General features: G+C 42.3%; 1 protein-coding gene across 12 annotated transcripts in view; it reads left to right on the forward strand.

Moving 5' to 3' along the window:
- The window catches only part of TRPV1 (transient receptor potential cation channel subfamily V member 1), a 41,894-nt gene that overhangs the window by 24,775 nt on the left and 2,972 nt on the right, over window positions 1–14,147 (forward strand). For 11 of the 12 annotated variants that reach the window (XM_053211895.1, XM_053211893.1, XM_053211894.1 and 8 more), the window contains 7 exons: window positions 31–126; window positions 1,812–1,882; window positions 5,987–6,152; window positions 6,583–6,649; window positions 9,118–9,440; window positions 10,863–10,990; window positions 11,532–11,647. In XM_053211895.1, coding sequence (XP_053067870.1) covers window positions 31–126; window positions 1,812–1,882; window positions 5,987–6,152; window positions 6,583–6,649; window positions 9,118–9,440; window positions 10,863–10,990; window positions 11,532–11,647 — 967 coding nt within the window. The remainder of the gene's footprint in view (window positions 1–30; window positions 127–1,811; window positions 1,883–5,986; window positions 6,153–6,582; window positions 6,650–9,117; window positions 9,441–10,862; window positions 10,991–11,531; window positions 11,648–14,147) is intronic. The other variant, XM_053211898.1, reaches the window with a different exon arrangement.

The following is a 14,147-nucleotide window of genomic DNA, read 5'->3' on the forward strand; positions in this document are numbered from 1 at the left end:
TCGAGTCACTAACTTCTCTGCACCTTACAGCCTCCCTATAAGCTGAAACACACTGTTGGGGACTATTTCCGAGTCACTGGCGAGATTCTTTCTGTATCAGGAGGAGTCTACTTTTTTTTCCGAGGGGTAAGCATTCCTTCCCACACTGTGAGTTTCCATTATCACCAAAACAAAAAGCCAAGAGACTCACTCATTGCTCACTCACTCTTTACTTCAGGGGAGAGATGCCCAGGTGAAGATGAGGCATTCGTGCCCAGTGGGTTTCTGCAGACTCAGGACAGTTCGAAGTGTTCGGAGACAGATAGGACTTTCCACCGGACGTGCAGTTGACCCTTGAACACTGCAGGGGTTCGGAGCACCAACTTCTCACACAATCGAAAGTCTGTTTATAACATTTGACTGCCCCCAAATTTAACTACCAGTAGCCTACTATTGATTGGAAGCCTTACTGATAACATAAACAGTCAATTAACACATATTTTGTATGATACGTGTATTGCACACTATATTCTTACCATAAAGTAAGAGAAAATAAGAAAATCATAAGGAAGAGAAAATACATTTACAGTACTGTACTGTATTTATATAAAAAACTGCATATAAGTGGACCCTCACAGTTCAAAGCTATGTTGTTCAAGGGTCAACTGTAATGTTTAATTATGAAGTAGAGTGGAAGTCTCTTAAGTGACAAGATCATGACTGGTGGTTATTTAATTAAAACCATCTGTTAAAGCTCAAAACAATGAAAGAAATCTACACATATACTGGAATCATTTTATTTTACCTGAAAACTCATACATGTACATTCCTTGGCCATTTTTCTAATATATGAACAGTCTTTTCTTTGAAATTGGAACCACTGTTACATATACAAATAATTGGAGATTATGGTGATTTTCCCCCTTAACATTTTTTTTATTAAAAATTTTTTTTAATGTTTTATTTTCTGAGAGAGAGAGATAGAGAGACAGAAAGTGAGCAGGGGAGGGACAGAGAACAGGGGAGACACAGAATTCAAAGCAGTCTCCTGTCAGCACAGAGCCTGATGCAGGGCTTGAACCCATGAACTGTGAGATCATGACCTGAGCTGCAGTTGGATGCTCAACCGACTGAGCCACCCTCCCTTAATCTTTTTGATCTAAGCTACACCTGATTTTTTTTTTTTTTTTTTTTAGTGACTTACCTTTAAGGAATCTTGCCAAATCATTGGATGCTGTCTTCACAGAAACAACTGTCTTTTTATTTTTGTACTCATATTTTATATTATAATAAGATACAAAGCCGCAGTAACAAGTGCAGTCTTGATGACAAGGATTAACTGCGGGAGGGAGAGTGTGTGGGTGTCCTGGAGAGGGGCTCCTAGCCACCAGCCCTCACTGTGGGCGTCAGTCAGAATGTTTTCAGGGAGTGGAGAACACTGGCTAATCTGGTGACTTAGTTCAGTGGAGGCTGCTTAAAGAATTTTTACTATAATGCATAGTTCTTGAAGAAAACTAGGGGAAAATGCACAAATTAGAAAGAAGAAAAGAAATTGCTCAATCTCATCATTCAAACACAGCAATTAATAATATTTTGGTGCTTTTCCTTCCTGTCTTTATTTCTACCTAGAGTCGTAATTCCACTCTCTATTTTTAACAGTCTCTCCTGACTGAGTCACATAATGTTACCCTGTGAACCTGACCCTCGCTGTTCTACCCTTTTCAGAACCTCTGCTTTGATGCATTTGTTCCATCGTCGGCCATTTAGGAGCATTGCAAGTACACTCATCATTTCACCTTTCCTGGCTTCTTACTCTGCCCATTTGTTTGCAGATTCAATATTTCCTGCAGAGGCGGCCATCTCTGAAGACCTTGTTTGTGGACAGCTACAGTGAGATGCTTTTGTAAGTGATGCTTTGACTCTTATGACTTGATAGCAGATGGTATCTTTTGGCCCAGTCCTAAAGTTATAGCCATCAGTTCTCACCCATCCTCTCACCTATGCTAAGCCTGGAACATAGTAGGACCTCACAAATGTGTTGAATGAATGGCAGAAGGCCCTCAATACATGTGTGGATGAATACTGAAGCTCTACTCTGTGTCATATACGCACCAGGTGTTAGGAAATGACATACATGGGCTCATGTGGCTTATAGTCTGAGTTACAGTCTGAATACCCTTGGTCATTTTTTTTCATGCGTTTGTCCAACCATCTGGTAGTCACTGAGTTGGCATTGGAATACTGAGATGAAATAGATATGATTCTTGTCTTCAAGGAGTTTCCGATCCTTGGGGTAGCGTTTCTCAACCTTGGCACCATGGACATTTTGGACTGGATGATTCTTTGCTATGAGGGCTGTCCTATGCATTGTAGAATGTTTAGCAGCATCCCGGGCCTCTACCTGCTAGCTGCCACTAGCACTCTCTCTGTCCCCCATTCTTGATGACCAAAAATGTATCTAGATATTGCCAAATGTCCCCGACTTGGGGAGGCACAAAGTCACCCAAGACTGAGAATCATTGCTTTAGGGGGAGACAGATAAGCAAAAACCATAGTTATAGAACAAGATGGATGTCACCAGGACCCTCCTTCCTTCACAAAATAAGCTGGAACCTTACGAAATTTCCTTGGAGGACCCAGGATACACAAAGGGGGTTTTCAGATGGGGATGGGTTCTCCTGGGATTTATACTAAGGACTTAACTCTGATCCCCAAGTTTCCTTCATTCCTGAGGCCTCTCTATTCCTGGCAAATGAAAGGAGTTGATTTCTTATCCTGTTGTAGCTAGCTTGTCCCCATGTGTTTACCATAATCTTCAGATACTTGCACTTTAACTCCAAAGGGCTGGGTCTATAGGGTTAGTGCAATGCTGGTTTGCTTTACTAAGAGAAACAATGTTCTCCTACATAGCATTGTGCCAATAAACTTGATTCTATTCCTAGGAGGACTTACTGCAGGCAGGTTAGAAATGGATTTTATTTTACTTTTTCAAAGCTACTCATGCCCATGGGTAAACATTGAAGAGTACTAAAACGATTACAGCCAGTATATGAATTCCTCATCTTAAACCTTCCCATCTTGTAATTCTCCTTCCCAGGGACAATCACTTTTCATTCTTGCAGCTCTTTCTTCTGATGTTTTCTCACCTGGTGGATGAGGATTTAGCATCCTTTTACTTCCTTCCCCTCTGCTTCTGCTCCTCTAGCCTCCCAATATAGTTTGAAGTAATTTTTGTTTTAGTTGGTATTGAGTAATTTATGTTATGTCTCTACAAGTAGTATTCACAGTTGAGCTTCATAATATACTTCTTTTTTGTTTGTTTCTCCTAAAATTTGTAATTATCTTGTTGTTACTTGTTTAGTTTTCTTTGTACCCATTGTTAACTTGTCCCACACATCTCAAAGCCTCTCAGTAAAAATTTTCTCAAAGTCAATCACATAAATTATATGATTGGAATCCCTGCTCCTAGTTTTTTCCTTGAGAGATCTCCTCCTGGAGTGCTGTCCTCTGTTTCTTACTGGGCTGGTTGCTCTCTGGGCCTGCTGCTTAGCCATCATCCTGGGACTCCTCTTTGTTGCCATCTTTGGGATGCTCACTGCTTTCATTCTGGGTTAGACTTCCTGTCTCTTTCTTGGTTTTCCTCCTTCAGTATTGTCATTTGGTGAAAAGGATTGTCTCCTGGTGAAGGGCACAGTGATGACAACTTTTATTGTGTCTGGTTCTTGAGTCTCATTCTCCCACATGTACATCCGAGGTGTCATCCCTTCACTAGCACCTTAGAGATCCCTTTCACTTCTCTCCTGATTTGGATCTCTTATTTTCTGAACCCAAGTCTTCCTTTTTACTGATTCACTCCCTTTTTGAGGGAAAAACATCCTCAGCTAAAGAAAAAAGGCCCATTGTAGGGAAGGGGGGAGTAAAATTTATTTGAAATCTGGCATGCCTGAGAACATTTCTACTATACCTTCACATTTTATTGATGTCTTGATTGGGTATAAAAATATTTTTAAAAATTGAAGATATTTTTCCATTGTTTCCCTGCTTCCAGTATTATAGATGACAAGTCCAAAACTATTCTGATTCTGGATCCTCTTTTAATACCTGGTTTGGTTTTTCTCTTTGTAAATCTGTGGTATCTTCTGTTTGTTTCTGGTGTTCTGAAACTTAATGATATGTCTTGATTGCATTTGTTTTTATCCAATGTTCTGGGCACTTGGTAGGCTCTTTCAATCTGGAAATTTATGTCCTTTATTTTGGGGATATTTTCTTGAATTATTTCTTATGATATGTATATTGAACCTCCTGACTTAGTCCTGAACCAGTTCTTATGTCTTCTCACTTGTGTTCTCTTTATCTTTGGCTATTCTTTCTGGGAAGTTCAAATCAACTTTAATTTCTACCCCTTCTATTGAGTTTATTACTTTTGATACCACGTTTTAATTTCTGGTGTTCCTTATCTATAGCACTCTATTCTTGTTTCATTGATGCAATATCTTCTTTTGTCTCTCTAAGACTATTGAAATAAAATTTTAAAATAAAATAAATTTTCTTCTTTTTGCATAGGATTTATTTTCTCTAAGTTGTTGTTTCCCATTTTCTTGTTTTGCTCTATCTTTCATATTAGAAGATACCTGGAAAATTTTTTTTTTCTGGAAATTTTTTATATCTGCTCATGAGTAAGAGTGGAGGACTGAAAAGCTTGCTGGGAGCTCTTAATGTATGAATGGGGCTTATCAATTTTGAGCTTCACTATAAACTAGTCTAGGTTAAGCTATTTATTGGCAAACATCCAAAGTTAGTCGATTGCATCTTTTCAGTCTTCTGCCTGGAGGAAAGAAGTCTGGCTGCTAGATTTCTGAGAACTGAGTGAAGAAGAGGGCTTTCTATAATCTGTATTATATAAAAATCACATAATCTGCTTTTGGTAAAATACCAATGCTTTCACTGTTGTTTGATGAAAGTGGGTCCAAAGATCCTCTCCTTTGTCTTCTTCAGAGACAAAACCTCCACTCTTCCTTATTTTAGGTCTCTTCATCTCCTTTCTGGAGGTCTCTAACCCTTTTGAGGCTCCTTGGTTAAAAGAGCTGATTCTCAGCTTTCCCCACTACAGATTTGGATTTGGGTCTGCTAAGTCAGTTTCTGTTTGTCTGCTGCTTCCCAAATGCATATGTGGGGGCTCCATTTGCCACCCAACGTAACTCTTTACCTATTTCAACTGGTGTCAGTTCTTATTTTGGCCAAGGTTCTGAAAATACAGAGGAATAGTTTTCCTTTGCAGCAGAATTCCAATTGATGAGCCAGTTTATTGACATGAGTTTTCAGTAGACTCACATCATCACAGTGGTGTTTTTTTGCTTGGTTCTTTCACAGAAATGGGAAGTGAGGTTGTCAGCTTGGTCGACAGTATAAATGTAACTGGGGGTACTTTCGAGAGGAGGCTATGATGAACAAGGAGACCTGGGGTGAATATGTAAAGAAAGGACCACTGGGCAGACTCTGTCATAGGATCATCAGATTTACTACACCTTATCCATAGATCCTACTTGGGCAGCCCCCACCAGACCTAGTTGCCGAGGAACATCTTTCCTGGCTCTCCTCCTGAGTTTGATGGTATGGCCAGCAGACTCCACCTGTGATTTTTCAGGAGAGCATGGCCTGTACCTCCTCACTGCTAAAGCAATGTTTCCCAGACTTTTTTCATTATTGCCTTTTTAGACATTTTTTCCTAATTGCCCCTCCCATGAAATCTAATACCACAAATATACTGTAGAGTTGTCCATGCAATGTATTTCTATTTGTGCTTTCTACAAAAAGAGAGTAAGATTTTGTACTCCCATAACCAACTTTTCCCCCCTTGGGGATGCTATTACTCCTACTGAGAATCACGGGCTAAAGGAGACAGGACAGTCAACCCTAGCTCCCGCAACAGCCTGTTGTCTGTGCTTCTGAGGGGGTGCCAGGCCTCCTGGGTGCTCTTAGACAGAGCTTCCTATCCCTCCACCCTCAGCTTTGTGCAGTCACTGTTCATGCTGGGGACCGTGGTGCTGTACTTCTGCCACCACAAGGAGTACGTGGCCTCCATGGTGTTCTCCCTGGCCATGGGCTGGACCAACATGCTCTACTACACCCGCGGCTTCCAGCAGATGGGCATCTATGCTGTTATGATTGAGAAGGTGGGTGCCAGCATCCAAGCAGGTTCTCCGTAGAACCTGTTTACCTCATGGGTATGTGGGACATGGTCTACAAACTCTGTCCATCCTCTGTAATGTCTGGAGAGGTGCTGGTTTAGTTCAGCACCCACTTTCCCAGATAATTCCTCAAGATTCAGGCCATCTGGTCTTGACCTGGGTTTGGGGGCTCCCCTGAAACTTGACCCCCTACATACCAGGCCCTGCTCTCCCACCAGAACAAAGGCCATGGTGGGAGAAGCTGTGGATGACTTCCTTATGACACTGGAGCTGAAAACCACCAAACCAGACCCTCCTGCATGTTCTCCAGTTCTACTTAGGCTCAAGATTAATCCCAGGCTGACATGGTCGTGACATTTCCCTTGGCCGGCCTGGGGACTGCACTTGGTTCTGACAAGCCTGCTCTCTCCTGCAGATGATCCTGAGAGACCTGTGTCGCTTCATGTTTGTCTACCTTGTTTTCTTGTTCGGGTTTTCCACAGGTAATGGGCTTGGTCAGGGCTGGTGGCGGGCAGAGCTCCAGCTACCCTCAGCTTCCTGAGGTCTCTGCAGGGGCTGGGTGGGGAGAGGCCCACTGGGGTGTGTATCTGCAGGTGACAGAGTGGATGGATAAAGAACGCACAGAAATGAGCAGGAGAACCTGGAAATGTGATTCATAAAATATTGTAAACAATTTTAGAGGTATGAAGTGCTGCTTGCCTCCAGTATAGCTGCATTTTGGCTTAGTTTTTATTTTATTTTTATTTAATTAATTTGTTTATTTAGGTTTTTTTTAGTTTTTTTAAACTTTTTATTTTGATATTATTTCAGATTTTCAGAAAAATTGCAAGAATAGTACAAATAACTTTTCTGTACATATTACCCACAATCCCCAAATTTTATCACATTTTAAAATCACTTTCCCTTCTACACACACACGCACACACACACACACACACACACACCACACTTAAAAAAAAGAGTAAGCTACAGACATGATCAACCTTTTACCACTGGATAAAGCCTGCATTTCCTAAAAACAGGGATATTTTCTTACATAAACAATGTATAATGATCAGAATAAGGAAATAAACATCAATACAGTACTATTAACTAATCTACCAGCCTTATTCAGATTTCACCAATTGTCCTAATAATGTCTTTTGTAGAAATAAAAATCCCAGATCATGCATTATATTCAGTTGTCATGCCTCTTTAGTTTCCTTTAATCTGGAGTGCTTCCTCAATCTTTCCTTGTTTTTTTGACCTTAGCATTTTTAATGAGTAAAGGCTAGTTTTTACAATGTCTCTCAATTTGGGTTTGTCTGATGTTTCTTCAAAATTAGATCCAGGTGTGCATTTTTGGTCAGACTATGGAGGAAGTAACGTGTCTTCCTCAGTGCATTGTATCAGGGCTTCCGTAACGTTTGTTTAGCCCTTGTCTGGTGGTGTTAACTTTAATTACTTGGTTTTGATGGGTGTGATAAGTAATTTGTGAGGAGATGTTTTGAGACTAGGTAAATATCCTGTTTCTCATCACACTTTCAACCGGTAATTTTAGCATCCACTGATGATTCTCACCTGAATCACTTAATCCTAATGGTTGCCAAATGACGATTTTCTAACCCTGTCATTCCTTCTACATTTATTCACTGGCATTCTATTATAGGGAAGAGTTTTCCATTCTCTTACACTCATTTATTATTTATGTCAGTGTGGCCTCACAGATTCTTTTCTGTTTTTGTTTCATTTTTCATGGAATCTCACTTTGTTAAATGGGTTATAATCTTACTGTCACCATCTCGATGCTGAGATTGTCTGAGAAATCATCTTTGGGAGCCTCTTCAAGCTGGCTCCTGTGCCCTTCTGACACATCCACAGAATTTCTGGGCACCTGGCTCTGCTTTGATCCTCGTCTGAGTTCTGCAATTACTTGGTTCACATGTATACCCTCTCCTTTCCCCTCCCCACAGCCTGTTTTGGAATCTCTGTCTTGGAGTTATGGACAGCTTTGACCAGGAGCTTTGATTGATAGGGATGCGTGTGGGCTCTGGCACCCTGTGTGAAGGTCCTGGTCTATCAGTACCCACAGGAAGGGACTTGGCCAAATGGGTTAATGGATACTGGATGTGCAGTAACCATGGGCACAACAACTACAGAAGCTCTCAGGCTCCAGACTACATTTTGCAAAGAAAAGTGTAGAATGCAGCAAGAGACCATTATGCTCTGAGCTGCTTAGTCTCCATCATTCTGGAACGTGCTGGCTTTGGGGCACCCTCTAAGGGGGACAGGAAGACAAGGGTGACTGAGAAGCTGGGTGTGGATCCAGGACTGATACGTAAAGTTAGACAGGTTGTGCACTGTACAAAGGCAGCTAGATTCACATTGTATATGTACATTTGCATATTTTTTAAAACATTTTTTCCCCTAGCAGATGATGATAAAGTTCTTATTGTAACAAAACAGTATACAGTTGACCCCTGAACAAAATGGGAGCTAGGGGCACCAATTCCCTGCATAGTCAAACATCTGCAAATAACTTTTGACTCCCCCAAAACTTAACTACTAATAGCCTACTGTTGACCAGAAGCCTTACCACATATTTTGTATGTTATATGTATTATATACTGTATTCTTATAATAAAGTAAGCTAGAGAAAAAATGTTATTAAGGAAATCATACAGAAAATACATATACAACTATGCTGAATTTATCAGAAAAAAACCTGTGTATAAGTGGACTCTTGCAATTCAAACCTATGTTGTTCAACGGTCAACTGTACTATGACGGTTTGCTGATAGTTCTGAAGAAGAGGGTTTTTTTTTTTTTTCTTTTTTAAATTCACACAAAATTGCCATATGGCGAGCAGCATTCTTACTGCAGACACATCCTGGGAGATGGGGCGCATCTGTTGGGGGGGTTCTGTCTTGGCTTCCATCCAGTTGCACCTGTCCCCGCCCCTGCCCTGTAGCGGTGGTGACACTGATTGAGGATGGGAAGAATAATTCTGTGCCGGCTGAGTCCACATTGCACAGGTGGCGAGGGCCTGGCTGCCGGCCACCCGACAGCTCCTACAACAGCCTGTACTCCACGTGTCTGGAGCTCTTCAAGTTCACCATTGGTATGGGAGACCTGGAGTTCACCGAGAACTATGACTTCAAGGCTGTCTTCATCATCTTGCTGCTGGCCTACGTGATTCTCACCTATATCCTCCTGCTCAACATGCTCATCGCCCTCATGGGTGAGACCGTTAACAAGATCGCGCAGGAGAGCAAAAACATCTGGAAGCTACAGGTGGGTCGGTGGGTGGGGTGTGCACAGCGGGAGGGCACTGGCTGTTCTGTCGCTGCTTAACACAGCGGGGGTGTATGAGCCCTTGCAGGGTTTGAAGAAGGGCAGAGAGCCCAGCCAGGCCTGGGGAATCAAGCAGAAGCATCTCTCCCAGTTGACTCCTTTCTGGCCCCTCTTTCGGGGTTTCCCTGCTACGCATCACCAGCTGGTATTCACAGACACTGTGTTTACTGTGACTGGGCAGTGCCCAGGAGAAGGAAACGGAAGGCTCAGCCCCATGGGATGCCCACCTCACAAGAGCTTGGTCTAGGGTGGGCCCCAGAGACCAGACTTGGGGGGAGCAGCTAAAATGGGGTTGATCCTGACAGCTACGTTTTTGAGCCACCTGGTTCTTAATCTGCCTTCCCACCTAATAATAAAAGCATCGTTCTAATTATTAAGTAGCAGTGACTCTATACCAGGTACTGTTCTAAGTGTTTTATATGCTCTTAGTTAATCCTCACAGCAATGCCGTCAAGTGGCTACAATTACTATCTCCATTTTTGTGTAAAGGCACCGAGGCATTGAGCACTTAGGCATCTGTGTCCAAGGTAACTGCGATCTTCCTCAACTTACAGAGGAATGACGTCCCAATAAACCCACTGTAATTTGAAAATGCATTTATTACACCTAACCTACTGAATGTCACAGCTTAGCCCAGCCTACCTTAAATGTGCTTAGAACACTTAACATTAGCTTACCGTCGGGCAAACTCATCTAACACAAAACCTATTTTATAATAAAGTGTTGGCTATCTCATGAAATTTGTTGACTACTATAATAAAAGTGAGAAACAGAATGGTTGTATGGGTACAGAGTGATTGTAAGTGTACTGGTTGTTAGCCCCTGTGATCCCATTGCTGACCAGGAACTCCTGGCATCATGAGAAAGGATTGTATCATTTATTGCTAGCCTGGGAAAAGATGCACGTTCAAAACTCCAAGTATGGCTTCTACTGAATGCACACTGCTTTTGCACCATTATAAAGTTGAAGATCATTAAGTTGAACCATCATAAGTTGGGGACTGTCTGTAGTAAGTAGCAGTTAGGATTCAAGTCAAGCTGTCTCATCATGAGGCCCTGTTCTTTACTACACTATCTGCCCCTCTGTGAGTAGGGAAGTCTGGGGTGAGACACTCTACATCACTCATGGGAGGCCCTGCCCTAACCCTAACCTGGCAGGCACCTCAGTGCCTGGGCAGTTCTGGGCTGGATGCGCTGAGCTTGGAGTGTGCACCTGTTGGGCTATGGAAACAAGCCTGGTATGGAAGGCACTAGAGGTCCAGCTTGGGGGCACTGGGGCTGGGAGAAACTCTGGAGAGGTTGGTCTTGGAAGCTAGCCCCTGGACAAGCCTCTGCCCCTCAGCCCTTTTTGTCTTCCCACAGAGAGCCATCACCATCCTGGACACAGAGAAGAGCTTCCTTAAGTGTATGAGGAAGGCCTTCCGCTCAGGCAAGCTGTTGCAAGTGGGGTACACACCTGATGGCAAGGATGACTACAGGTGGTGTTTCAGGTAATGTTCAGGCAGGAATCAAACTGAGGGAGCTCAAGGGCTTAGCTAGATATCAGGGATCCACCCAGAGCCAGCTATGGGCACAGAGGCCATTCTAGGGCTTTGTGGGCATAGGGGACTCCCCCACAGCCAGCTGTGGATACAGAAGCCTTCCTCAGGGCCTCTTGGGACCAGTCATGTGCATAGGGGACTCTCCCAAGGCCAGCTGTAGTTAGGTAAAGGGCTATCCCAAGGCTGAGCTGTGGGCATAGGAGACCTACTGGAAAATGAGGTGTCCAAAAAGGGTCATCCAATGATCAGAGTCAGAACCAGGAATCCAATATTTAAAGTCCTTGGGCCCCATGATATGGTCAGAGAATACAGCTTTGGGGGTGGTGTCCAAAACGCAGGCCCTTTGCAGCCTTCCCCTTACCGGCTATGTCTCCCCATCCTGCTCTATGTGCTTCTTGGGATTGGCCTGTGGCACCAAGCCCTCAACTGGGAAGATAGGCATGGCTTTTAGGCCATCAGCTCCCAGCTCCCTTGTCTCCTTGCCCTGCAGGGTGGATGAGGTCAACTGGACCACCTGGAACACCAATGTGGGCATCATCAATGAAGACCCGGGTAACTGTGAGGGCATCAAGCGCACCCTGAGCTTCTCTCTGCGCTCAGGCAGAGGTGAGGTGTGAGGGAAGGGTGCTGTAGCACAGAGGTGGCCTGATGATGGGCAGGTGAAGCCTTGGGGTTCCTTGTTCCTTGGAGGCCTTCTTCGCCCCGCAACCTGAGCCCCTTCGGCTCAGGTCTGATCTCACTGTTTGTGAGTTTGAGCTCAGAGCCTGGAGCCCACTTCAGATTCTGTGTCTCCCTCCTCTCTCTGTCACCCTCTCCTGTTCACACCGTCTCTCTCTCTCTCTCTCTCTCTCAAAAGTAAATAAACATTAAAAAAAAAAAGAATGAAGCAAACCTAGTTTTTATTGAACACATTTTGAGTTATAACTACAATTTTGCACTAATTCTTTGTTTTTAGATTTTAGAAAATTGTGGTAAAATATACGTAACACAAAAGTTACCATTTTTAAGTGTTCAATTCATTGGTGTTAATTACATCCACAATGTTGTGCAGACTTCACCACTATTTCCAAAACCTTTTCATTATTTCAAACAGAAACTCTTTACCTATTGAACAATTACTATTTTTCCCTCTGTCTCTATTCTACTTTCTGTCTCAGTAATATTCCATTGTATGTATATACCATGTTTTATTTATCCACTCATCTGTTGATTGACATTAGGATCGTTTCCACTTTTTTGGCTATTGTGAATAATGCTGTGAACATTGGTGTCCAAGATTCTGTTCGACTCCCTGCCTTCAATTCTTTTGGAATTAAACTGCTGGGTCATATGGTAATTCTGTGTTTAGCTTTTTAAGGAATGCCAAACTATGTTCTATAGCAGCTGCATTATTGTACATTCCCACCAGCAATACATGAGGGTTCCACATCCTCACCAACACTTGATATTTTCTGGGTTTTTGTGGTAGTGTATTGGTTGTCCTCGCCACCTTACTGGATGTGAAGTAGTCAAAATGTCCATTTCATTCTCATGTTTGAAGACTATCTTCATTGAATAAAGAATTCTGGGTTAACAGATATTTTTCCTCTTTTTTTAAAAAAGTTTTTTCCAACGCTATTTTTCTCCACTGGTCTCCATTGTTTCTGATGGAAAGTAGCTCATTATTTGCATTACTATATGTAATATGTCTTTTTTTCTCTGGCTGTTTTCAAAATATTCTCTTCATCTTTGGTTTTCAGCAGTTTGACTAAGACGTGCTCAGGTTTGGTTTCCTTTGGTTTTATCCTGTTTGGCGTTTGCCTGAGATTCTTCAATCTGTATGTCAGTGTTTCATCAAATTGGGAAACCATATATATTTTGCTTCATTCTCCCTATCTTCTTTTTTGGGGACCCCAGTTGCATGTATTTTTGATTACTTGATATTACCCCATAGGTTTCTGAGATTTTGGTCATGTTTCCTTAATTTTTTCTGTTTCTCAAATTTGATAAGTTTTATTGCTCTGTCTTCAAGTTTACTGATACTATACTCAGCCATCTCCAAACTGCTATTAAGCTCATCCAGTGACTATTACATTTCAAGTATTGTGCTGTTGGTTTTTAAATTTCTATTTGGTTATTTTTTTTTTTTTGTAGTTTTCATTTCTTTTCTGAGATTCTCTAGTGTCCTCTCATCAAGACCATATTTTCCTTTGTGTTTTTTTTTTTTTTTGAACATACTCATAATAGCTGATTTAAGTTATCTGCCTGCTAAATCCAACATCTGGGCCATCTTGGAGTCAGTTTCTATTGACTGCTTTTTCTTCCCCCTTACTGTGAGTCACATTTCCTTGTTTCTTTGCATGTCTAGTGACTTTTAATTGTATACTGGGAATTATGGATAATATGTTGTAGAGACTCTGGGTTGAATTTTTTTTTAACAATTTTTTTTAATGTTTATTTTTCACAGAGAGAGAGAGAGACAGAGCATGAGTGGGGGAGGGGCAGAGAGAGAGGGAGACACAGAATCCGAAGCAGGCTCCAGGCTCTGAGCTATCAGCACAGAGCCTGACGTGGGGCTTGAACTCACAAACCGTGAGATCACGACCTGGGCTGAAGTCGGACGCTCAACCGACTGAGCCATACAGGTGCCCCGAATTTTTGTTTTAATTGGCAGTTCAATTATTGATGATGAATCACCCTGAACTTGTGTACACTTAGTTTTAAACTTTATTATGGTAGATATGTGAAATGCCAAGTTATTTGCCAATCCCATAAAACTTGTGGGACTGAACCTCCCAACTGTTTCCGCTGAGGATCTTGTCAGGGCTTAGTTTTAGGCTTTGTTAGGGTGGGTGGGTCTTGAGTAGACCTTACTCTAGGGCATGTAGAGTAAATAGGGTATTTCTGGTATTTTAGCTTGATCCTCATAGTAGGAAAAAAAGAGTGTTAATGTGGTGGTCTCTCCACTCAGTACTGCTCAGCTTCTAGTGTTTCTGTCCCACTTTCAGCCCCATAGTGGCCACTGCCTAGTGAGCCTTATGTGATCTCACACTGTGCAGGTATGATCCAGCAACCCATCCCAGAGACTTCTGGACCTCCACCCCTACAGCTCCCTTCTTCCTCTTCT

This window comes from Acinonyx jubatus, chromosome E1 (assembly GCF_027475565.1).
Source record: "Acinonyx jubatus isolate Ajub_Pintada_27869175 chromosome E1, VMU_Ajub_asm_v1.0, whole genome shotgun sequence".
NCBI classification, from domain to species: Eukaryota; Metazoa; Chordata; class Mammalia; order Carnivora; family Felidae; genus Acinonyx; species Acinonyx jubatus.